The sequence below is a fragment of the Bubalus bubalis genome, chromosome 5 (genome assembly GCF_019923935.1).
Source record: "Bubalus bubalis isolate 160015118507 breed Murrah chromosome 5, NDDB_SH_1, whole genome shotgun sequence".
In the NCBI taxonomy this organism is placed as follows: Eukaryota; Metazoa; Chordata; class Mammalia; order Artiodactyla; family Bovidae; genus Bubalus; species Bubalus bubalis.
In genome coordinates, this window is record NC_059161.1 from 91663188 (window position 1) to 91688751 (window position 25564).

General features: G+C 38.2%; 1 protein-coding gene across 22 annotated transcripts in view; it reads left to right on the forward strand.

The window, feature by feature from the left end:
* The window catches only part of DLG2 (discs large MAGUK scaffold protein 2), a 2352634-nt gene that overhangs the window by 1236790 nt on the left and 1090280 nt on the right, over positions 1-25564 (forward strand). Inside the window, exon 1 of one of the 22 annotated variants that reach the window (XM_045165950.1) lies at positions 23699-24959. The exons of 20 other annotated variants lie outside the window; for them this stretch is intronic. In XM_045165950.1, coding sequence (XP_045021885.1) covers positions 24882-24959 — 78 coding nt within the window. In that variant the 5' untranslated portion in view covers positions 23699-24881. Of the gene's footprint in view, positions 1-23698; positions 24960-25564 lie in introns of those variants that run through there. One more of the 22 variants, XM_045165953.1, reaches the window with a different exon arrangement.

Below are 25564 nucleotides of genomic sequence, written 5' to 3' on the forward strand. Positions count from 1 at the left end.
ATTTGAAATTTCTGAACACTGAAATATGACATGAAACAGAATGAGATATATCTGATAGAAGATTTATTTCTGTTTTTTCCCCAAAACTCAAGAGATGTGCTTGATATAAGAGAAGTAGTAAACAATCAGTTGCTTCCCTAATTACCTCAATAAAGAGAAAATATGGGTTTAAATATTCCATTTACAACAGCAGCAAAAAATACAAAATACCTAGGAATAAATCTGTTTCCATCTATGCAAGACGTAGATGAAGACAATTATAAAATTTTACTGATTGATGTCGAAGGGTATTTGAATAAATGATAAGTTAACCCATATTCCTGCAGATGAAATGTGATATTGAAAAATCTTAATTTCTATTCATATTTAATACAGTTCATCATAGACCAATTAATAAAGCATTTAAACCTAACAGAAAGATTCTGTTTTTTTAGAGGAATAAATGGATGGTAAGAGTAATGATGCTTTTGAACTATGGTGTTAGAGAAGACTCTTGAGAGTTCCTTGGACTGCAAGGAGATCCAACCAGTCCATTCTGAAAGAAATCAGTCCTGGGTGTTCTTTGGAAGGACTGATGCTAAAGCTGAAACTCCAATACTTTGGCCACCTCATGCAAAGAGTTGACTCATTGGAAAAGACTCTGATGCTGGGAGGGATTGGGAGCAGGAGGAAAAGGGGACGACAGAGGATGAGATGGCTGGATGGCGTCACTGACTCCATGGACATGAGTTTGAGTGAACTCCAGGAGTTGGTGATGGACAGGGAGGCCTGGTGTGCTGCGATTCATGGGGTCGCAAACAGTCGGACACGACTGAGAAACTGAACTGAAGAGTAATGTTAGCTGTCAAAGTGTAGAATGGTGAATGGGCTATTTGTCCTCCTGCACATATACATTAATAAGCATTACAAAGCTGTAACAATTAACAAATGGCTTAGTGCTGACTCAAGAATTGGCTGACAGACCAATTCAATAAAATGGTTGTGAAACAGAGGTTAGTGTAGAAAATAATGTCATATATGATGAAGGAATTAATGTAAATCAGAGAAAAACAAATAGATTAATCAAGACTTGGGGTTAAGAAAATTGGTCATACAGTTGGAGCCATTCCTACTAGTATAAAGAGTACTTAAGAGAACAGGTTCTGGAAGCTTTCAGAGTTCAAATACCAGCTATATCACTTACTAGTCATATGCTGCTGCTGCTGCTGCTAAGTCACTTCAGTCATGTCCGACTCTGTGCGACCCCATAGACAACAGCCCACCAGGCTCCCCTGTCCCTGGGATTCTCCAGGCAAGAACACTGGAGTGGGTTGCCATTTCCTTCTCCAGTGCATGAAAGTGAAAAGTGAAAGTGAAGTCGCTCAGTCGTGTCCTGTTCTTAGTGACCCCATAGACTGCAGCCTACCAGGCTCCTCCATCCATGGGATTTTCCAGGCAAGAGTACTGGAGTGGGGTGCCATTGATAACTTGGGATAAATAAATTAACCTCTCTAAACTTTAGTTTCCTCATGTATAAAACAGAGACAGTAATAGTTTTTGCCAATATCTGTTAACATAAGTATTAATAATAGTCATAAAATGGTTATGGGAATTAAACAGACAATTTATTCCATGGACATAGGAGCCTGGCAGGGTATAGTCCATGGGGTCGCAAAGAATCAGACACGACTGAGTGACTAACACACACAAATAGATAATTCAGTATGTTGTTTGGCAAATAATCTTTGCTCAATAAACATGATCAGTTATTTATATAATCAAACACCAAGCTGATTTCATATGCATTAATAGACTAATATGAAAATAAAGCCAGGAACAGTTCTTATTTAACTGATTTCAGTTTTGAGAAATTTCTAATCGTAAATACAATAGAAGAGCTTACACACAAAAAAATAGATTTGTCTGCATAAGAATTTTTAAATATATGTTTAAAATATAAAAAACTGCAAGGCCACAAATAAAACAGTTATATGATAACTATAAGATCTCACAAATCAATAGAAAAACCACCAAGATCCTACACAGCTAAATATTAAGATAAATTCAAATAAGCTTGTTAATATTCTAAATCAGTTATTCAAAATAATGTGAATAAAAGATACAAATGTGCATTTAATATAAAAAAGAATATGGCAGTGCTCCAGTTGCCAAGAGTGTGGGAAGATGTTCACTCCAGGATGCTGCTGGACAGGATTTATATCATGTAACATTTTGGAAGGCAATTTGGCAACACTTCATAGAGTCTCAAAATGCTGTCACTGTTTTAGTCTTATTCTAGGAATTCATCCTAGGGAAATAATCAGAAAAGCAAATAAACATTTTTGTATACCTATTTTATCATGGGATTGTTTATAACAGACGGCACAACCGTGAGAGGGAATAGCATGCAGCCAAAAGAAATCATGTCTTTGAAGCACATAGAATGACGGTCCAGTTTCTCACTATAATGGCTAACATATCATGCAAATTATAATCTGTAATCATACCAGTTGCTACATTTATTGCTGCATCATTGTGTGCACCTATATACAGAAGAACATACACCAATTTTCCAGCCTTTAGGTGGATATCAGAATTACAGATAAATTTCACTTTTGTTTTATATAATGTAATTTTAGGTTTTTTATAATAATTAGCAGCACTTGTTCCATCTGAAAAAAATTAGACAAATGGTTGAAATATAGATTGCATTCTGTTTGTCTCTGTTTTTTAGAAGGTAATACTTCACACGTGAAGTGACAGCTTGCATTCTTGAGATTTTGTTGTATTTCATCAATTTTGCATGAATTCAATTATAAATTTAACCTTTGGAAAACTAATATTAGGCTTTGTTTTTAGTTTGCTTGTAAAACCTGGGAGTGAAGAACAAAACTGAGGTTATCAAATTGCTTTCAGGAACAGCTGGAAACACCATTCAGGGCTGTATTCTGTTTAATGCTTAGTGCCCTTTCACAGGGAACTAAGAGAAAGATGAGTCTTGGCATATGTTATTTTCTGCATGAAAGCTTACCAAGATCCCTGGTGTATTTCAGTTGCAGGAGTGATAGGCAATAGCATTTTATCATCTCTGCCATACAGTTTGGCATTTGATTATATTCAGTTTAGTGCCTCATGACATACTGCCTTTGAAAATCTTCCCTCTGATGAACTCTCAAAACATTTAATCTTTTTATTCAACTTTAGCACATTTTATTCCATTTACCAAGTTTTATTCATTGAACAGGTTTTATCTTGTAGAAAATCCTACTTCTTCTACCAGACTGTAAACTCCTTGAAGTAGGGAAGTATATCTTACTTACTTCTATGTTTCCTGGACCTCATCCAGAATGTCTTGCACATGAAGGTAGTCATTTGTTACATGAATGAATGGAATAAATGAGAAGTATCTGTTTACTACATTGTCTTCTAATTGTCTTAGATTATATATTTTCTCTCCTGAGATTGGAAATTTCAGGAAAGCAAAGCCTAAGCTATCACATATATTTTTGCACCTAATACCTGCTAATAAACTCTGAAGAATGGCCCTTCATTAAATTATTTAACCTTTTGTTTTGAAAGTAAGTTCAGATGAAATTATCTGAACATGATTTATTACCAAAACTAGTGGTTAACCTTAAACTATGAACAATGGTTTAAGGATTTTGCTTTTGTCTTTAGCCTCATTTATGATAATAAGTGATTGTTACTTAAAGCCACATCACTTCCACTTACCACTTCCAATTATTTGATAAGTACTTATAATGGACCAGGCATCCTTCTAGCTGGTAAACTTTTTAAAAGAGTCAAATTCCTTGCCTTCATAGAACTTGCATTCTAATGTGGATGGTGGGAGAAGAAATAAGTGAAAACGATGTTGTTGTTGTTCAGTCGTCCAGTTGTGTCTGACTCTATGCAACCCCATGCACTGCAGCACACCAGGCCTGCCTGTCCCTCACTGACTCCCAGAGTTTGCCCAGGTTCATGTTCATGCATCTGTGATGCCATCCAGCCATCTCATCCTCTGATGCCCTCGATCTTTCCCAGCATCAGGGACTTTTCCAATGAGTCGTCTTTAGGTGCTAATACATTTCGTATTGAAAGATAAAAAGAGAGCAACAACAAAAAGACTTCATTGTAAAAGTGTCATTTTATCGAAGACTTAAAGGAGATGAAGGAATGATCCTGTGGCTATCTCAGGATGAGAATTCCAGGCAGAAGCTAGAGCAAATTATGAGACCTGAGGAGGGTGTGCTCTTGGAATATTTACAGCACAAATACCAAAACAGGGACCCTTTAGGAGATCTGTATCAAAACGGTGAAGTTAGTTTCTGACTTGGCAGAGTCGTAATGAGGTATGAACTGCATGTAAACCACTTAGGGCAAAGTCTTGTACGTATCAGATAATTGACAAATATCGTTTATCATCATTATGTGAATTACATGAACTAGATTCTTAAAACATTGTGAGAAAAAAATACCATACGCTGATGTCTTTTTAGGTTGAAATCATGTCTGGGTCAGGCCTGCTTGATTCTAATACTAAATAATTATTTCTGCACATAACTGCTTGCCATCTATTCTTTATCTCTGGTGGATAACTATTTATTCATGTTTCTAAATAAAATTATTTAAAATGTGGTCCATGGAGCTTCTGTGAATAAGCTGAGGGAGTTTGAATCTGGCCTATCCAAATGCCCAGAGATATCTGGCGTGGGTTTGATCAACAGGCTTATTCAGTGCTGAGATGAAGGCCCTGCTGCTCAGAACCCAGTGTTCCATATTCCCTTGGCGAGGTTTAATGTTGCTCTCATAGACTAGGTCTTAACAGATACCCTCAACGTGAGCCAAGTTCCCTTAATGGATGTGCTGGAAAGAGCTCAGTGTTACAGAGTCAAGAATGTGATTTGAGCTGTGCCGAAAGGAAACAAATTGATCATTTTGGCCCGCATACCTGAATCTGAAGCAGCCCTTCCCCATCAGGGAAGACTTTCCCACATGATGCAGTTAAATTCCCAAATGTTCCTGGATATGGAGTCCTAATTTAGATTTGCTGTTAAGCTCTTGAATATATTTTTGAATATGCCCTTTTAAATGCTCAATGGAAAGTGTGATGAGCTTCTGGTATGTATTGTTGCATGCATGAGCCTTAGTGATATTCTTTTTTTTTTTTTTTCCTTCCAAACTGTGAAAACACACACCTCTAATTACCTGCCATTTGGAGAAAGAAAGGGAACTCAGAGTAGTCCCAAGATCTCTTGGAAGAGTTTGTCTGCCAAAGATTGCTGAGATTAATAGTTTAGAGTATAGACTTTGACACTCTGTTTCCTAAGCAACAGCAAAATATAGAGTAAAAATCAATTTCTGAAATCAAAATTAAGTACCAGGTTAAATCTGTTTCTATACCAAAACCAACTAAATAAAATGGAAAAGAAAATAGAATTGATTGGGTTTTCTTAAATTCTTTATTGATCCACTTGTAATGAGGGCCAGACAGAAACACATTCCCAAAATATTTTCACTGTTATTAAAATGTTAAATGGTGTCAGAAATGGACAGGTGTGAAATTTCATTAGGAAAACTGCTGTAGGTGAGAGGGAAGAGAAGAACAGAAGTTAGGTAGAGAAAGAAAAAAAAAAGTTTTGGCTCAATTGTCCTAGTTTCTGCTTCTTCATTATTTTATACGTCTTTTTTATGAAGTCATTTTGTCTGTTTTAAAACCCTCCCATTTTTAAGAAAACCAAAAACATTGAAGATTTAGATGACAAGTATCCTTTTATATCTTGTTTTAACAACTTTATTGAGGTATAATGACATACGATAATTTGCACATACTTAAAGTGTATAATTTAATAGATTTTGACATACATCTCCATCTGTAGATCTCTCACTTTATCAAGATAGTGAAGATGTCTACCAAACCCTACAATTTCCTTGTGCACTTTCATCAACTTTCCCCCCTTTCACTGAGTCCATTACCAGTCAATAATTGATATGCTTTCTGTCATTATAGATAGTTTACATCTTCTAGCATTTTATATAAATGGAACCATAATGTAATCATCTGGTATATGCTATTTTTGTCTGGCTTATTTCACTCAGCCTGATTATTCTGAGATTCACCCATGCTTTTGCTCATACCAGTAGTTCATTCCTTTTTATTGCTGAGTAGTATTTCATCATATGAATATAACACACTTTATCTATTCATCTGTTGATGGACATTTGTTTTATTCCCAGTTTTTGGCTATTACAAATAAACTGTTATGAACTTTGTATACTATCTTTAAATCAGCATATGCTTTCATGTAAGTTGGATAAACACCTAGAAGTGGAATTGCTATGTCATGTTGTAGATACACATTGAAATTTTTATGAAACTACCAAACTTTTCCAAAGTGGTTGGCACTATTTTCCATACCCAGAGTGATTCTTCCATTCAACATTTGCACAGTTGCCTCTCACTGGCTAGACATCTTCCTAAGTTCAGTTGGTAGTAAGAACATGATTCTTCTAGATGGACAGCCATCCTCACCATGATGATAGCTCCCCAAGTCTATACCTCTAGCTATCATCTTCCTCTGGATCTTCAGCTCTGCATTTCTAACTGCTAATTGTCTAATCGTCTAATTTACTAGTGCTTTTAAGAGATTATGAAGATAGGGCACTGGATCCATGCCCTAGCACAGTCCCCCTGAATTTTCTTTCCTTTCGTAGAACCCAGGATAGAACTACTTCCAGACATGATCTTGCCCTAGCATGAACAAAACCTTTCTTTAACTCTCTTCAGATTCTTTGAGGCAGAATGAAACTTTTACCAAAACTTCACTGAATACTTCACCACAGACATTGAAGGATAGGAACACAGAGTATAAGAAGAGGATTTTCCAACAAATGCTGGAAAGAATGAGGAGATAAGGGAACCCTCTTGCACTGTTGTTGGGAATATAAATTGATAAAACCACTATGGAGAAGGGTATGGAGAGTCCTTAAAAAAAAAAAAAAAACTAGGAAAAAAACTACGATATGACTCGGCAATCCCACCACTGCATATACCCTGAGAAAACCATAATTCAAAGAGATACACGTATCCCAATGTTCATCGCAGCACGTTTTTTTTTTACAATAGACAGGATATGGAAGCAACCTAGATGTCTGTCAACAATTGAATGGATAAAGGAGTTGTCATATGTATATACAATGGAATATTAACTCAGTCACAAAAAGAAACAATTTTGAGTCTGTTGAGCTGAGGTGCATGAACCTAGAGCCTGTTATACAGAGTGAAGTAAGTCAGAGAGATAAAAGCAAATACCATATATTAATGCATATATATGGAATCTGGAAAAAGGGTACTAATGAACCTCTCTGCAGAGCAGGAATAGACACAGATGTAGAGAACAGGCTTGTGGGCACAGCAGGGGAAGGAGAGGGTGGGATGAACCAAGAGAGCAGAATTGACGTACATACACTCCCATGTGTGAAATAGAGAGCCAGTGGGAAGCTGCTGTGTAACACAGGGAGCTCAATCCGGTGCTTTGTGACAACCTAGGGGGGTGGGATGGGAAGAGGAATTGAGAGGGAGGTTCAAGACAGAGGGGATATATGTATACTTATGGCTGATTCACATTATTTTATGGCAGAAACCAACACGACATTATCCTCCAATTAAAGCAATTATCCTCCAATTAAAACTAAGTTAAAAATATGACAAAGAGGGTTTTCTGATCCCTAACAAAGGTCACAGGGGCTAAAGTCCCTGCTCCAAGGAAAGAAGACTGATACGAAGGGACAGGCACCCTGCCCCATCTGTGGTTAGGAGAGGGGGTTCTAAGGCAGACCTTGGCTGGATTCACACAGTGCCACCGCTAGCTGAGTGACCTCCAGCAAGTTCCTTATCTTCTGAGTCTACTTACGTGTAGACTGGAGCCATATCATAGAATTCTTTTAAGATTGATTAAAATAGTAAATTAAGTATTTGACTCACGTTAAATACTTTATGTTAAATCCCATGAGCACTGTAACCACGTGAAATCCAATACAAGCCTCAGATGTCTATATGTACCTTGGCTCTAACCGTCTTTGACTCATACCTTTTCTTATATTCATTGATCTTATCTATTTTCCTATTATCACCCCTCTCTTAGTTTACTACTTTTCCTACCAGGTTTAAATCTGGTGGAAATTCATTATCATCACTTGTATGGCATAAATGTTCACTTTGTTCCTTGTTTTCACAGAATTCACAGTTCAGTAAGGAAATTATGTATTACATAGATAACTGTAAATGTTGAAATGCTCAAGGACTTGGTTTTGAGTTTTTTCACTAACTCAGCCAGTGATCATGTCTTTAAATACCAGTTATATGCCAATATCTTCTTTGAGATGCTAGACTTGTATATCCACTGGCTCACTTGATGTCTCCACTCAGATGTCTAAGATATTTCAAAATTAACATGTCCAGAACCAAACTTCTTATGTTCCTCAAGAAGCCTGCTCTATAACAACCTCTGTTTCAGCCAGTGGTATATGTAGCCTTCTAGTTGCTCGTGTCAGTGGGTCTGCAGTCATTCCACCTCCCCTCTTTCTCTCATACCCACATCCAATCTCTTAAAAATATATTCAGAACCCAGCCAGTGTTGTTGGTTTTTTTTTCCATGTGCATTAGTTTTTTCTAAGTTACCATTACCTTTGAACTTAATAATTGCAATAATTTCTTAATTATTATCTCCGCTTCCAGCTTTGACCCCCTACAGTCAAAACTTTCAAACAGCAGCAAGAATGATCTTATTAAAACATTAGTCAAAGCATGTCACTACTCTGAAATTGCTTCCAACCTCATTCAGAGCAAAAGCCAACGTGCCCACGATAGCTTATGAGGCTTGCAAATTCTTCTTTCCACTCTCCCTTCACTTACCTGTCTACTTTCTGATCTTATTTTATACTATCTTTCTTCTCACTCTGCTTCAGCTACCTTGGCCTTCATATTGTCATCAAAGCTAGCCATAGTCTTTCACACAGAATGTTCATTTCTCGTGCTGGCTTATTCTCATTTCCTTAAAATCTTTATTCAGGAGTGACTGTTTTCAGGAGGTTTACCTCAACCAGTCCATCAAATAATTTCATCACTCTAACACTTTTTTTTTCCATTTATCTGTTCTACTTTTTCTTTAGCATATCAATATTTAATAGATGATATGTATTGCTGTTTATCATTCTTATTATCTCCTCCCCACACTGAAATATAAGCTCCATGAGGTAGGAATTGTTGTCTGTTTAGATACCATATTCCCATTGCTGAGAAATACAGTGGATGCATAGTAAGACTCAAAAGTGTTGAATAAATTAATAAATGTAGGAAGGTTTTTATTTTTATTTTTTCACTACATTGCTTACTTAACACATATACCCATTTTATCCAGAGTCATCACAACTTGAACATATCTAAAAATTTAAAGACATTGTTACCCCTTTCACTTTTTATATGGATATAGAAATCCCCAAGGCAGAGGTTAAACCTAGAATACACTGAAGTAGAAAATATCAATAATACTTCCTTTAAAAAAAATCCTTTGCTTTAGAGTAGCTTACAAAGAAAATTTATAACCCTCACATGGACTCTGTTTACCGTGAAGAATAATCAACAAATTATGTTAAATCTTTGAGAAATAATTTAGTTAAAATTTCATAAGAGACTATAAAGAATACTTAAAATTATAATGAGACAAGGGAAGAAATAGAAAGTATAGTGAAAGAAGAAATCAAGCTAAAGCAAATGCTTTCTTTGTCTTAGAAGTTATCTCTGAGTTCCCTGGGCTCAAATCTTTAACTACTTTTGACTTCAATTTCTCAGCCTTTAAAGCATCTATCACATTTTTACAGATTCTGTCTCCTCAGTTATTCCTTTTCCATTCAAGCCTTTAGCAAATTGTTTTAGAGCACTTATTATGTTCCAGGCACTTTGTTAGATATGGGGATACAATGGTGAAACACAAGCATGGCCCCTACTTTTTCAGGAATGTTCCACAAGGAAAGAAAAGGAAAAAAAAATATATATATATCTCATCATCAATGTGACAGATGTAGTGAAAGGTGGTGTATTGTGTTTGGAGAAGGAAATGGCAACCCACTCCAATATTCTTGCCTGGAAATGCCATGGACAGAAGATCCTGGTGGGCTACAGTCCATGGGGTCACAAAGAATTGGACACGACTGAGCGACTAAATCGGAGAAGGCAATGGCACCCCACTCCAGTACTCTTTCCTGGAAAATCCCATGGACGGAGGAGCCTGGCAGGCTGCAGTCCATGGGGTCGCTAAGAGTCAGACACGACTGAGCGACTTCACTTTCACTTTTCACTTTCATGCATTGGAGAAGGAAATGGCAACCCACTCCAGTGTTCTTGCCTGGAGAATCCCAGGGACGAGGGAGCCTGGTGGGCTGCTGTCTATGGGGTCGCACAGAGTCGGACATGACTGAAGCGACTTAGCAGCAGCAGCAGCAGCAGAGCAACTAAATAGCATGTATTGTGTTAGAGTGAATTAGGGATCCAAATCTTTTCTAAGGTGTTAAATAAGAATGTTTCTTATACCACTTCTTGCCTTTTTCCTACCATCATCCCCCTAAGACTGTCATTACCTCTGTTGCCTAAGCTTTTCTCCTGACTCTCCAGCTCTGACCCTTTTATCACAATTAAGGGTTTATTGGCATTGTCTAATTACAGTATGGCTATAGCCTTTTCTTCTTCATTCCCCACTATTCCTCAAACACATCTCATGTTTTCCAAACTTTTTACTCTTACTCCTGCTGTTTCAAGTAATAAATGTACTTTGGTTTTGATCTGTTTTCTAAGTGTCAACTCAAATTTTTATTTCATTGAATGTCTGTCTCCTCCATTCCAGCACACGGGCTAATAAATGTTATCTGAACTCATAGCAATTCCCTCTTCTTTATTTATTTCTATTTTATCACAAGCTACTGTATGATATTTTTTGTACTGTTACACTCTTTCTTATGACTAGAAAAGTTTTGAGAATTAAGAATTAAGGGAAGGGAAGAGCTAACTATGATTAAGTTACTTGATTTCTTTAAAATGTCATTTTCTAATATGTAAAAGGAAGATAATATTATCTGACTCAGAGATTTCTTATGATGATCAGATGAGGTGAGACTATTTCCTCAAGTGTGGTTTACTTAAGATGTCACATGGCAAACATTTTTAAAATATTTTAATTTAAATTAGACAAGAAAAATTAGATATAGTATATAAACCATCAATTATCTTTTCAACTAGACTTTATAAATTACTTCTGGTTTTTATTTTACTTTTTAATCTTATTAATAATCATGTATTATTTATGTTACTGATTACTTATAGAGAATGAGTCTTACTTTTGTTCATTCTGGTGATGTTTATTTAAAATAAATTTATTTAAATAAACAATGATCAAATAACTTTAAAATAACTTTAGTAAACAATAGAAGTAGTATGTGAATATGTAAAAATGGGTAGGTTAAATAAATACTGAGTTCAGGCATGTTAGGTACTTTTGTGGACAAAATAGTTTATATACCTTTAAGATGAAATATTTTATAATTTCATGTAAAGATGCTTAAGTAAATCAGCTGACATAGAGGAGGCACCTAGCGAGCTGGTCTCCTTTATATTCTTTAAGCTGGAGAGAGGTTACAATTAATATCAGGAATATTTTCAGTAACACTATCTGCAATTGACATTTACACTGAGGATTTCAGCAGCTGCTGTTTCTGTTTTATGTAGGAGGCAAGATGGAAAAGGAATAGATCGTGTGTTTTCATTCGTGGGTCTCCTTTTTAAGGAAGTGAAAGGAGTTATTTGTTTATGAATATGGTTTTCTATATTGAATTTTGTAAAAGATCGCCTGTGTCTATCTGTGGAAGGGGTGGAATTACAAAGTGGAAAAAAGGACAGTTGGTAGGCCACAAATCAACAATTCTCATTGATTTCTCTTTTGAAATGTTATTTTTCAAAATACTTTGAACCCTTCTAACGGTGACTTTGATTTATCTCTTAATGTATGAAGATGAATGTGAGGTAAAAATACAAATAAAAGGTAATAATAAATGCTTAATGTGTGTCTCTATAGTGCCTTCCTTTCTTCTCCCAGGAGTATGAAGCAATTTAATTTAAGTGATATGCTCATTCATTTGTTCATTCATTCAGCAAGTAACTATTAAATTATTCAAATATGTTTATTGAGTGCCTGCCATGTGCAAAGGGCTATGTAGATCTCTGAGGATACAAAAATAAATAAGGGATTTCCTTGAATTATTCAGTCATTTAGGGGGAAATATTTAAGTTCAATGTAATCACAAATGAGTGTCATATGAGCCAAACCTGAGATGTGTGCAGTGCAACAGGAAATGTTAGTTTTGGTGCATTAGTACAAATTGGCTCTGCCTTGAGAGAGCAGGAAAAGTTTCACAGAAAATTTTGAGCCAAGGCTCAAAAATGTGTAAAGATTTGTCATACGTAGAATGACCAAAATGAGCAGGAAATGAGGTGGAGAGTTAGGACTGCAGGCAGAGGAAACAGCATGTACAAAGACACAGTTACACAGAATGTGTCTGGGAGACGGAAAATACTTTGGTAAGACCCAAAAGATGATATGGCAAGAGAGTAACTTCATCAAAAACAGTCATTGAACTTAAAAGAGCATTCTCATCTTGGAGCTCAGTGATGACCTAGAGGGGCAGGGATGGGAGGGAGCCCCGAAAAGGAGGGGATATATGTATACATATAGCTGATTCACTTGTTGTACGGCAGAAACTAATACTGCATTATAAAGCAATTATACTCCAGTAAATAATGATAATATAAAAAAAGAAAGAAAGATATTTCTTTATGTCTAAAAGAAAAAAAAAGACCATTTTCTTACAGATCAATTTTTGGGTCTTATTATCATGGACTAAAATGACATCACCTACTCGATGGACATGAGTTTGGGTAAACTCTGGGAGTTGGTGATGGACAGGGAGGCCTGGCGTGCTGCAATTCATGCAAAGAGTCTGACATGACTGAGTGACTGAACTGAACTGAACAGATTATTTGAGTTTAAGGTGACTTTGGAAATTAATTACATAGTACTATATCTAGAGGTAAAACAAATTGGTAAAAATGAAAATAAAACTAAAAGCAGTGACTCTCAAGTTAGCACCCTACTTCCACAGATGAGAAAAATCCTGTTGTTGAGATAGCTAGAATACTGGACTATATAACCGAATCATAGTTGATAAAGTTCCCCAAGTGCTCTGATTAGATGGGTGGTGTTTAAAATGTCTCTGTTTGTGGCAAACTTTGGCAAGGCATATACATTTCAAGGAACTGAATTGAATTATCCATTATGAAATTACTCTACCCATGTTTTGGTTATGTAGCTTTATCAAGAAAGCTGTCTTTGGTCCTGTTTTTTAATTGATTTTTGTATTCATAAGTCATAATTCTTGAATGTTCTCTGTGGTACCCATTCTTTCTTGGCTGCTTTCTTGATGTTCTTTTACTTTGCTCCTCACTTATATCCATTCAGTTATATATTCCTTTTATAGTTATTGACATATTGATCTATATCTCCAGTTGTAGCAAAATTTAATTGTAAGCATGTGGGCAAATCACAACATGTGGATTTAGAACTACTATATAAATCCAGGATCCATGTGAGTTTTTATTTTTATGAAAAACATGTAAAATGAAAGGAGATTCTGAGAAGACTCTCAAAAAAACTATTTAGAAAGCTTAAGAAAATATTCATTTGGCTTAGAAAAGAGACACTTGTGAAATGGAGTCTTTAAGTTTATGAAAGATTTTTACAAGGGTTTGAAAACCGACATGTTTTCTGCATTAATGGAATAAAAAAATGAGGAAAGAACTTAAGGTAGACTTCTTAACATTGAGGACAGTTGAATGCAGTCATAAAAAGAGTTAAAAAAAAAAGACAAAACATTCTCTGCTTCATAATACTAAGCACATGTTCTCTGTCTAGACTATTTTGGTTTCTTTTCTCTTTTTTTGGAGGTGGGGGGGGGGGGCTTCCCTGAAGATTAGAGGGAATAAAGACAACATTTAATTCATAATAAAGAATAAAAACAACATTTTTATTGCACCCATACTGTGTGCCAAGTAGTGCTCTAAACAGTTTACTTGTATTATCTCATTTGAGCCTTTTTATCAACACAATGGCATAATTTCCATTATTACCCCACTTTTATAGAATCAACATTACTTGTCAAGGTGACAAATGCAATGGTGGCTGTCTATCTCATGACTGACTTTAGCTAATTAATTATCATATGAGAAGGACTTTTAAATAGCATTTTAATTAGGTGACTTCCTGGAAATCTCTTGCATGAAACATTTAATAATAAATCTTATACATACTGCTGTCAGACATGCTTATTAAACACTAAAACCTCATATGTAGGCCTGTTAAGTTCTCCATGTTTTATTTGGGGGTAGTGGGGGAGTGTTAAGTAAGAGCCAAGCCAGTTTGATTCTGTATAAAATGATGGCCAGAGCAGTGATTTCTTGAGCTGACTGTGATATCCCAAGAGGTATATGGAACTCAGTGGGTCCTCTTGGGGTAAGAGTGTGGGGATTAGATGCCCATGCAGGGCATGAGAGATGACCTTAGGATCATCAAAGAAAGAAAAATGAAACTGAGAGCCCTATGTAAAATTGAAAACTGAGAAGAGTTCTCATTTAATGAGAGGACTTCTAAAAACTTCATACATTAGCCCAGGGAAGCAATAATGAAGAGTGTTTCTATTAGGAATAGAAAAGCTGTGTGTGTGTTTTTTTTTTTGGGGGGGGGGGGCTGGCTGGTGGTGGTCAATTTAACCCTTTTATGTAGACAGAAAAACACTAAGCCAAATATATTAAACATAAAACTGCTCCTAAGCTAGTGAAATCTCTGGGCACCTAGCAGAAGAATGTGCAAAATTATTCTGTAGCAACAATTACACAATCAAAGGGCCCTGGGGCTCCCACAGGAAGTACAAGCTTGCTAAAGAAGATCTTAGAATAAAACTGTACAGTGACATGCAGAAACTAGAGACTTGGAGGATTTGAAAAAGAAATATTTAGAATGCCTAGAAATGTAAATATACATGTAATAATTCATTAAAAATAAACACTTTGGTGATAGGTAAAACAATAGATTCAAACTTTAGATAAAAATAATGAGATTTGAGACTATAACCCTGAAAGTGGCACAAAGAAGGAAGGAGAAGAGTAATAGGAAATATATGAAGCAGTAGAATGGGTTATATGAAAAGGTTCAGGAAAAATATAATAGGATTTTAGGAGGAGAGAACAGAGAGAATGAAGGGGAAGACATATTGGAAGAAATAATGACTGATTTTTCTTATAATTAATTGGATTCAAGAAACATAATGAATTCCAGGCAGAATTTTAGAAAATATTATATTGAAGCTACAGCTCAAAAAGATGAAAAGTCTTCAAACAAATCATAGAAAAGAGATATATTCTTAAAATAGAGCAATTGGATTGACAGCAGACATCTTATCATAAAAAATAGACACCAGAAGAAAGTATGTGATAATATCTTCAAAATGCTGAGGGAAAATCATTGTCAATCTAGAAATCTTTATTTACCTATGCTATCCTTCAGACTCTAAGGTGAATGTAGACAGTTCAGGAAAAATATGAAAAGATTGAACATGTTTAAACCATCACAGATTTTTGCAGAAATACCTGTTAAAATATGTACAACAGTAAAAAGGAAAACTCAGAGAGCTAGGATGCTAACAATCATCATGAGAAAAGAGATTAATAAATGTGGGAGTTATTTTGACTATTAATTATAAACTAATAAATACTGGTGATAATAATGACATGCTTGGTCAGAAATAGTACTACTGCAACAAAATAAAATTAAAATACTATCAAATAATAACATGGAATAGTGGGTGTAATATTAAAATCACCAATTGTACAACTTTACAAAAATTAATTTGAAAAGTCAGATCAAATGAAAAGGATGATTAGCACTTTCACTTTCAACATTTATTATAAAGCACAGTAATCAAGATAATGTGGTATTAGCACGGGTAAATTCAAATAGATCAAAAAAGAACCCAGAAATAATTAAATGCACACTCATGTGATCTAGACATATAACTTAGGAGTTTTACAAGTCAGTGAGGAAAAGGAATAACATTTTCATATATGAGCATAAATATGTACGTACATGATGGTGGTTTAGTTGCTTAGTCGTGTCTGACTGTTGCAACCCCACGGACTGTAGTCCGCCAGGCTCCTCTGTCCATGGGATTTCCCAGGCAAGAATACTGGAGTGGGTTTCTATTTCCTTCTCCAGGGGATCTTCCCAACCCAGGGGTCAAACCCTGATCTCCTGCATTGCAATCAGTCTCTTGCATTGCAGGCGAATTCTTTACCAACCGAGCCACAAGGGAAGCCCTTGTACATACATAAATTCATACATACATACATCTATACAACTGGCCATACATATGGGGGCAGGACAGACAGATTTCCATCTTACACCATAATTTCCTTTAAAAAGTTGAAGACTTAAAAGAAAATATAAAATGATAAACTTATAAACTTGTATAGGGAAAAAATTTAGATACCAAATATACACACATAAAGGTAAACATTGACAAATTTAGTACATAAAAATATGCATGATGAAACAAATGGGATTAAAAGACAAGTCAGAGTTTGGGAGCAGCTATTTTCAGTACATGTAACAAACAAAGAATTAGTGTCCAGAATACATAAAATACTTTTAGAAATCAGTAAGGTATAACCTAATTTTAAAATTAGAAAAGACTATGAATAGAAGGAAGTTCAAATAGACAATAAATATATACTAAAAAAAATGCTAGACCTCACCAGTAATTAAGAAAATGCACATCAAAACTACAGGGAGGGCTTCCCTGGTGGTTCAGTGGTTAAGAATCTGCTTGGCAATGCAGGAGACACAGGTTCAATCACTGGTCCTGGAAGATCCCACATGCTGTGGAGCAGCTAAGCCCATGTACCACGACTATTGAAACATAACTGCTGATCCCGTACACCCTAGAGCCCGTGCTCCACAGGAAGAGAATCCACTTCAATGAGAAGCTGGTACATTGCAGCTAAGAGTAACCCTTGCTAGCTGAAGCTGGAGAAATTAAAAATAAATAAATAAATAAAATTATTTAAAAAAAAACTACAAGGAGCAACATTGTACATGGTTTAACAAATTAATAGCTGATTATAATGTGTCATCGAGAATGCAGAACTCATATAAACTACTAATAATGTCAATTTGGAAGAAATTTGTAATAAAAGTTCAAATTGTACACATCCTATTATCCATCAATTGTAGTTTTTAATTTATTTTTAATTGGAGGTAACTGTTTTATAAGATTGTGTTGGCTTCTGCCATATATCCACAGGAATCAGCCATTGGTATACATCTGTCCTCTTCCTCTTGATCTTCCCTTCTAATCTCCTACCCCATCTCACCCCTCTAGGCTGTCACAGAGCACTGTGGGGAGGTTCCTGTGTCCCACAGCAAATTCCCACTGGCTATCTATTTTACCTATGGTAATATATATGTCACCATGCCACTCTTTCAATTTGCCCCATCCTCTCCTAACCTCACTGTGTCCACGTCTGTTCTCTGTGTCTGCATCTCCATTGCTGCCCTGCAACTAGGTTCATCAATGCCATCTTTCTAGATTCCATGCTGCTGCTGATAAGTCGCTTCAGTTGTGTCCGACTCTGTGCGACCCCATAGACGGCAGCCCGCCAGGCTCCCCCATCCCTGGGATTCTCCAGGCAAGAACACTGGAGTGGGTTGCCATTTCCTTCTCCAATGCATGAAAGTGAAAAGTGAAAGTGAAGTCACTCAGTCCTGTCCGACTCTTCGCGACCCCATGGACTGCAGCCCACCAGGCTCCTCCGTCCATGAGATTTTCCAGGCAAGAGTACTGGAGTGGGGTGCCATTGGCTTCTCCTCTAGATTCCATACATGTGCGTTAATATGAAATATTTGTTTTTCTCTTTCTGACTTACTTCACTCTGTAAAACAGGCTCCAGGTTCATCTACCTCTTTAGAACGGACTCAAATGCATTATTTTTCACGGCTGAGTAACATTTTATTGTATATATGTACCACAACTTATTTGTCCGTTCATCTGTCAATAGACATCTAAGTTGCTTCTGTGTCCTAGCTGTTGTAAATAGTGCTACAATGAATATGCATCTCTTTCAATTATGGTTTTCTCAGGGTATACATCAGTAATGGGATGGTTGAGTCATATGATAGTTCTGTTTCTACTATCAATTACATTTTGAAGTATCTTATCTTTTAAAATTGCGTGTGTTTAAATAAAATAGAAGAATGTTTCTTGAACATTATTTTGAGATGAATTTGAGGTACGGTGGATTAAGGTGGGAGATTTTGATTATATTATGAAGATTTTACTTGTTTAAAATGAATGAATCAAATATGGCAGTATATTGCTCTTGCTGCTGCTGCTAAGTCACTTCAGTCGTGTCCAACCCTGTGCAACCCCATAGACGGCAGCCCAGCAGGCTCCCCCATCCCTGGGATTCTCCAGGCAAGAGCACTGGAGTGGGTTGCCATTTCCTTCTCCGGTGCATGAAAGTGAAAAGTGAAAGGGAAGTGGCTTAGTCCTCTCCGACTCTTTGCGACCCCATGGACTGCAGCCTACCAGGCTCCTCCGCCCATGGGATTTTCCAGGCAAGAGTACTGGAGTGGGGTGCCATTGCCTTCTCCGATGGCAGTATGTTAACATTTATTAAATATAGGTGGTATGTACATGTGTGTCAAATTACCTTCTTATGTCTCTGGGTGCCTAAATATATAATGATTAAACATTTAAAGGAAAGGAAGGTGAGATATTCAAACACTAAAGAATGATTTTGAGAACAGAAGAAAAGAAGTAGACTTAGCCTATTATAATTAGAGATAGCGGGCTTATTCTTTGTAGTGGCTCAAATATTTTTTCACACATATCCATGAGTGGTTGGTTCTTTGAGACAGAAATACAACTAATTGCAACTGGGCCAGTGGTTGTTATGTTTATATACAAACTAGAGTGACCATTTCCCCTGCTATCCATACAGATAAAACATGCTGAAAGAGTGAGCTATTCCTTTGCTTTTTATGTACATTGACGCTAATTATTGCACTTTTCTAGCTGACATTCATTACTGGGCTTATATAGAAACCAAAAAGCAGTAATTTTCTTTCTGAACTCCCACATTATTTTTCACACATCTGTTGTTATGCCATTCTGCATTGAAATTTATTGTTTTATACATCTACATCCCCAACTCTATATGACTCCTCGAGAGGAGGGCTTTTATCTTATGCAGTTCCATTTTTGTGAATAACTATTGCTTACCTTTTTAATCATATAAGTAATAACATGGATATATTCTCATGGTAGAAGATACAAATGTTACACAACCATACAGACCAAACTGTAACTGTTCTTATCCTCCCTATTCACTACCATCTATAGAAGTAACTAACACCAACATTTTGACATCCCTGCAAATTCAAGTTAAATATTACGTTTATCTTCTTTTAGTCATAAATTCTATGTAACATGTTCTTGACACCTGCTGCTTGATAATAGACTAATAAAGGATATTAAGGGGTATCAAGAATGTATATCATATATACAAACCAAACAAATATTTAAATGTTTATTGGTTTAGTACATTAACTTTTTATGTTTCAAACATGTATTTTCTTTAGTATATACCATACACCTAACCTATATAGCTTTTCAAGCTACCAGATATTAGTTCCTAGGGCTTAATACTTACTGTTTTTATAATTATCTGTGATATATTTAGATGGCTTTTAAAAGAAAATTACGTGTGCACTAGGCAGAACATGTTGTTGTATAATCTTAATGGCTTGATTTAAATATTGCATTTACCTTGAGAATTCAAAGGAGACTCACACAGTGTGTGTGTGTTGAGGCATGAACCAAAAGCTGCTTAAAAGGATTAATGTTGCATCTCAAACTCAGCTGCACTGGTAGGTTTCTGTCATATGAGAGGTATTAAAAATGAAATTATAAAGGAAAAGGTCTGATGATATACAGATGGAAAGCATCTGAAAAACTTGTTTTCCATACACAGAAGAGCTGCAAGTTATTTGTCTCAATCAGCAGAACAATGGTTAGAGACGATTAAGATTTATTTAGGCAGCTGCCACCTTCTTTGTAGCAGGCACACCTGTTCAGTGAGAGCCCAGTGAAGATGATTGTATAACTATGCCAATGGCTTCATTCCATCGACCTGACACCCATCTTTATTTTTTTTTTCATTTGATGAGTTTTTTTAAAATTTTATTTTATTTTTAAACTTTACATAATTGTATTAGTTTTGCCAAATATCAAAATGAATCCGCCACAGGTATACATGTGTTCCCCATCCTGAACCCTCCTCCCTCCTCCCTCCCCATACCATCCCTCTGGGTCGTCCCAGTGCACCATCTTTAAAAAACCATCTTTTACAACTGAAAATTGTAGATATGTTTCTAATGCCTCTTCTAGACTTTTCAAGTTTGTGGATTCTCTCACTTTGCCATAGACATATTCAAAAAATATATTGTGAATACTTAAATTGTTAAGCATTTGTCTAACGTGACTGTGACCCCTGACTACAAATGACCTATTTCACACTGCCTTCTATCTCTGAATGCCTATTTAAGGAACAATAGGTATTATTGTCGGAGAAGGCAATGGCACCCCACTCCAGTACTCTTGCCTGGAAAATCCCATGGATGGAGGAGCCTGGTAGGCTGCAGTCCATGGGGTCTCTAAGAGTCAGACACGACTGAGTGACTTCACTTTCACTTTTCACTTTCCTGCATTGGAGAAGGAAATGGCAACCCACTCCAGTGTTCTTGCCTGGAGAATCCCAGGGACAGGGGAGCCTGATGGGCTGCCGTCTATGGGGTCGCACAGAGTCGGACACGACTGAAGTGACTTAGTAGTAGTAGTAGTTATTATTGTTATTTTTAAAGTTAAATCTTAGCTGGTAGGCCCAATTTACTTTCTTAAGAGCTCCATCCTATAAAAGTTGATAAAGCTTTAGGTCAGGTATGTGAAAAAGGTCATTAAATGTTCAACATAAAAGCAAAGGGCTTCCCTGGTGGATCAGTGGTAAAGAATCTGCCTGCAGTGCTGGAGACATGGGTTTGATCCCTGGGTTGGGAAGGTCCCCTGGAGAAGGGAAATGGCAGCCCACTCCAGTATTCTTGCCTGGGAAATCCCAAGGACAGAGGAGCCTGGCACAGGGTCACAAAAGTGTTGGACACAACTTAACGACTAAACAAGAACTTAAAAGCAAAACTAACCAACAAAATGATCAAGCATTAAAGATGTCTCCAAGACCCAATTTTAGTGACTTAGAAAATCTTAACTTATGAAGAAAATACAAAAATTATTTTATGATTGGCAGTCCCATCAGAGTAAATTAACATTCTTTGATTTCCCCTATGATATCAGTGATTTGAAAGCTCAATATTTTTTTCTCACCTCTTTATTGTCAAATTCCATCTTAAAATGTTAAAAACAGAAGTTTCTACTCATTAATTTAGGGATGATTGCCTCCCTCCTCTTTTTATCGACTGTATTCTGTTAACTGAATAGTCTTTTAACTACACAGCTTAGACAGACTTGAATGCAGGAATAATGAATACCTCTAACATCACAGCAATATTGGGGTAAATTGTGGTCTTGTTGAGTAACTCTTTGAAAGCTAAGCAGGAGTTATCATTTATTTATTTGTTGGATTTCTGTGGCACTTTTTTTCCCCAAAGAGTACAAGGTGTGATGTTGTGAATTTTGCTCAGGGGTTGTCTAAGAGCGTCAAAAGGAAATGAAAGGAAAGTAGAGTTCGTAGGAAAAACACAGAGGAAAAGTAACGGCTAATGGCAAAACCAAACCCCAGGTGGCAGTTAGGCATGGTGAAGAAGGTGGAAGAATCCAGGCTGAGTCATTTTACCAGAGCCTATGCCTCTGGTGAGCACAAGACATTTCTTTTTTGTTGCAAGCAGGGGGACCCCTTCCAGGGTCCAAAAGGGGCTCTTGTCTAACACTTGGACACACATCCTGACAAAGCAAACTTTATTGGGAAGGGGCGCCTGAACAGAGAGGCGGAGGGTCAGGGAACCCAGGAGAACTGCTGTGTCATGTGGCTTGCAGTCTCGGGTTTTATGGTGATGGGGTTAGTTTCCAGGTTGTCTCTGGTCAATCATTCTGACTCAGGGTCCTTCTGGATGGTGCACACATTGCTCAACCAAGATGGATGCCAGCAAGAAGGATTCTGGGAGGTGGTAGCCAGCAAGAAGGATTCTGGGAAATGGGAGGACACATGGAGTCTCCTTTTGACCTTTCCCTAACTTTTCTGGGTTAGTAGCATCTTATTCGGAGAAGGTGATGGCACCCCACTCCAGTACTCTTGCCTGGCAAATCCCATGGATGGAGGAGCCTGGTAGGCTACAGTCCATGGGGTCGTTAAGAGTCGGACATGACTGAGCGACTTCCCTTTCACTTTTCACTTTCATGCACTGGAGAAGGAAATGGCAACCCACTCCAGTGTTCTTGCCTGGAGAATCCCAGGCAGAGCCTGATGGGCTGCCGTCCATGGGGTCACACAGAGTCGGACCAGACTGAAGTGACTTAGCAGCAGCATCTTATTAGTTCCATGTACCTTACCAAGACCTCTTGTAAAATCGCTCATGCCAAGGGCCACTATGGTGCCTGGCCCGGGCGGGCGGTTTCAGTCAGTGTTCCCCATACTCATGTGAAGACCCTCAGACTTGGAATCAGAATTACAGATGCACAGGACAGGAAAGGGGCCTGAAAAATGTTCTGCCCAATTCTCTTCGTTTACAGATGAGGCAAATCCAAGCACAGAAGAAACAAGGAACAATTTAGAAAAAAAGCCAGAGTTAGAACCCAGATTATTTGTTTATTCAACAAACACACATTGAATGTATTGTGCTCAACATTCTTCTAAGCACCAGGTTTCCTGTCGTGAGTTAACATGGATGCGAGTCCCGATCCTACGCTGCCTTGTTCTATTTCCAATTGCTTAGAAGGATGTTCAGTGTACTTTATAAAACAGTTGAATGGAGACCCAGTCCTCTGGGGGTAAACCTCAAGTGACTTATCGTGAGAGAAGGGAGTGCTTTTCCATTTATTTGTGTTTCAACATTGTCCTTGGTCAACAGGTGCTCCTAGGGCATGTCTATTAGATCAGCTGGAAAACATTTATTGGATTGAGTCTCATTTGCATATCAGTGGAAGGAAGGTTTTCCTTGCTGAGATGAACAGTTTTTATGTATTTTTGTCCTCTAGTAGGATGGACAAAGTCAGCCATTCTCTCTCATCAGAAGACACACTTGTCTCTTAAAATTGACTTTACCTTTAAAATGCCTCATAATAGTCTAAACCCTGTGTAAGATAATTTAACCCTAGTAAGATAATTGAAAAGGCTTCCTTGGGGGTTCAGTGGTAAAGGATCCCCCTGCCAATGCAGGAGACACAGGTTCGATCCCTGGGTTGGGAAGATATCCTGGAAAGGGATGTGGCAACCCACTCCAGTATTCTTGCCTGGGAAATCCCATGGACAGTGGAGCCTGGCAGGCTACAGTTCATGAAGTTGCAAAAGAGTTGGACACGACTAAGCAACCAAACAACAACCAAGATAATTGAAATTAGAAGCACATGGTGGTAGAATTAAACGTGAGAATTCCTCAGAGGAGCCTGGTTTAAGACTGGCCATAAATCTTCCTATTCAAAAGTGGTATTAAATCCCCCATTTAACAATAGATATCACTGCAAGAAAACTCTGGGGTTTTAAAGAAAAAAAGGAGTAAACTGTTCTGTTTTAGTGTAAAGGTAGATTTAAGCCCCTCCCCATTACTCAGTCTTCAGGCAGAAAACGTGGACTTGTAAAAGCAGCCCAGGTGGTTTCAGTGCTGGAACCAATGAGTTTAAAAGCTGAGGACCTTCACTCTGGCATTCATGGAATACACCTCATCCTGTTCACCTCGTCGTTTGTCCCGGGGCCAACCTCCAAAGAAATAAAATGTTTTTTGTTTTCTTCTTGTAAGCTGTGGAGAAGACTGGTTGGGAGGCAGGGATAGGACTTTACATGGCCCCAGTGGACTTGAGGAGGGGGGCAGAGGAAGGTCGCTTTGTTTCCAGTCCTGCTAACAGCCCTTTATTCTCGGGGCTTCGGGGCAGGCTCCGGGCCCCGGGGGACACCTGTTTGTGCCCGCAGGGCCGCGTCCGTGGTGGTCTCTCCCCTCCCGCGTGCCCGGCAGCTGCAATTATTGGCTGCTTTACCTGCGGGGCTGGGTGTGGATGCGTCTTTGCGCGGCCACCGCCGCCAGCACGCACTGTCGAGGCAGAGGGAAGCCAGGCGAGGGGGCCACGCCTGGAGCCCAGGGCGACCGGACTGCGGCTGCCCTTCCTCCTGCCACGCGTGGAGTTTGGTAGTGAACAAGAGCCCAAGAACTGCAAGACGGATACTCAGCCGCCTGGATGCGCGTGTGCGCCGGCGGGGAAGGCAGCGCCCGCCCGCCCCCCTCGCGCGGACCTCCCGCAGGCGGGATGTGAAGGTACCTGCGGACTGGCCGGCCCGGACTGCCTGCCCCCGGCCCCCTCCCTCCCTCCTCCCGCCCTCGGCCTCAGCTCGCCAGCATGAGAGGCACTGAGAAAGCAACAGCCTGCAAGTGACAGCTCCAGACCGATTCCCCCTGCTCCAGATCTCCGAGCCGAGCTGGGAAGTTGATTGTGCAGCCGCTTCCCCGAGAATCCCTTCCGTTGGCAGCGCTATGTTCGCCTCTATCTGGTATGCCAAGAAGCTGGGTCGCAGGTTCGTGCACAACGCCAGGAAGGCGAAATCCGAAAAGGTAGGGAATGCTTGGGGATGAAGATTACCTTTTCGGCTTTGCCAACTGCCTGATCTGGACTGCTGGTCTTGAGTACAGACGCAGTTTTTTGTTTTTTGTTTTTTCCGCTCGGGATGCGAACCTGCCTCTCGCTGGCATGTAGACCATGCCGCTCACAGAAAGGGGGAACTCCTGGAGCCTGGCTGCCTGGGGGCGGGGAGGGGGGGCGTTGGTGGTGGTCAAGCAGAGTCATTAGCTATTCAAAATATTTGGTGAAACCGTCAATTGATGGTGTCTCAACAGAGACTTGGTATTCCTTTAAATGGCACAGGGTGAAAGCAATTAAGCAGCTGAAATCTTTGCTTCTTCAGGGAGCTCTCTAGTAAACTTGTTGCTACCAGTGGATTATTTTTATGACTATAATGGTTGGTTCTGCTAGGGGCGTGATAAATCCCTGAGCCTCCGTCCAGTTCTTGCATCCTAGTGTATGTCATCGGAGCACATATTTGGGACTCTGCCTAACATTGACCAGACTCCACAGGGGTGCTTGCTATCTTTTCAAATCAACAAAGCCATCATTTCAAAAGTGTTTACAATGAGCAAGAATTCTATTTATAATCACATAG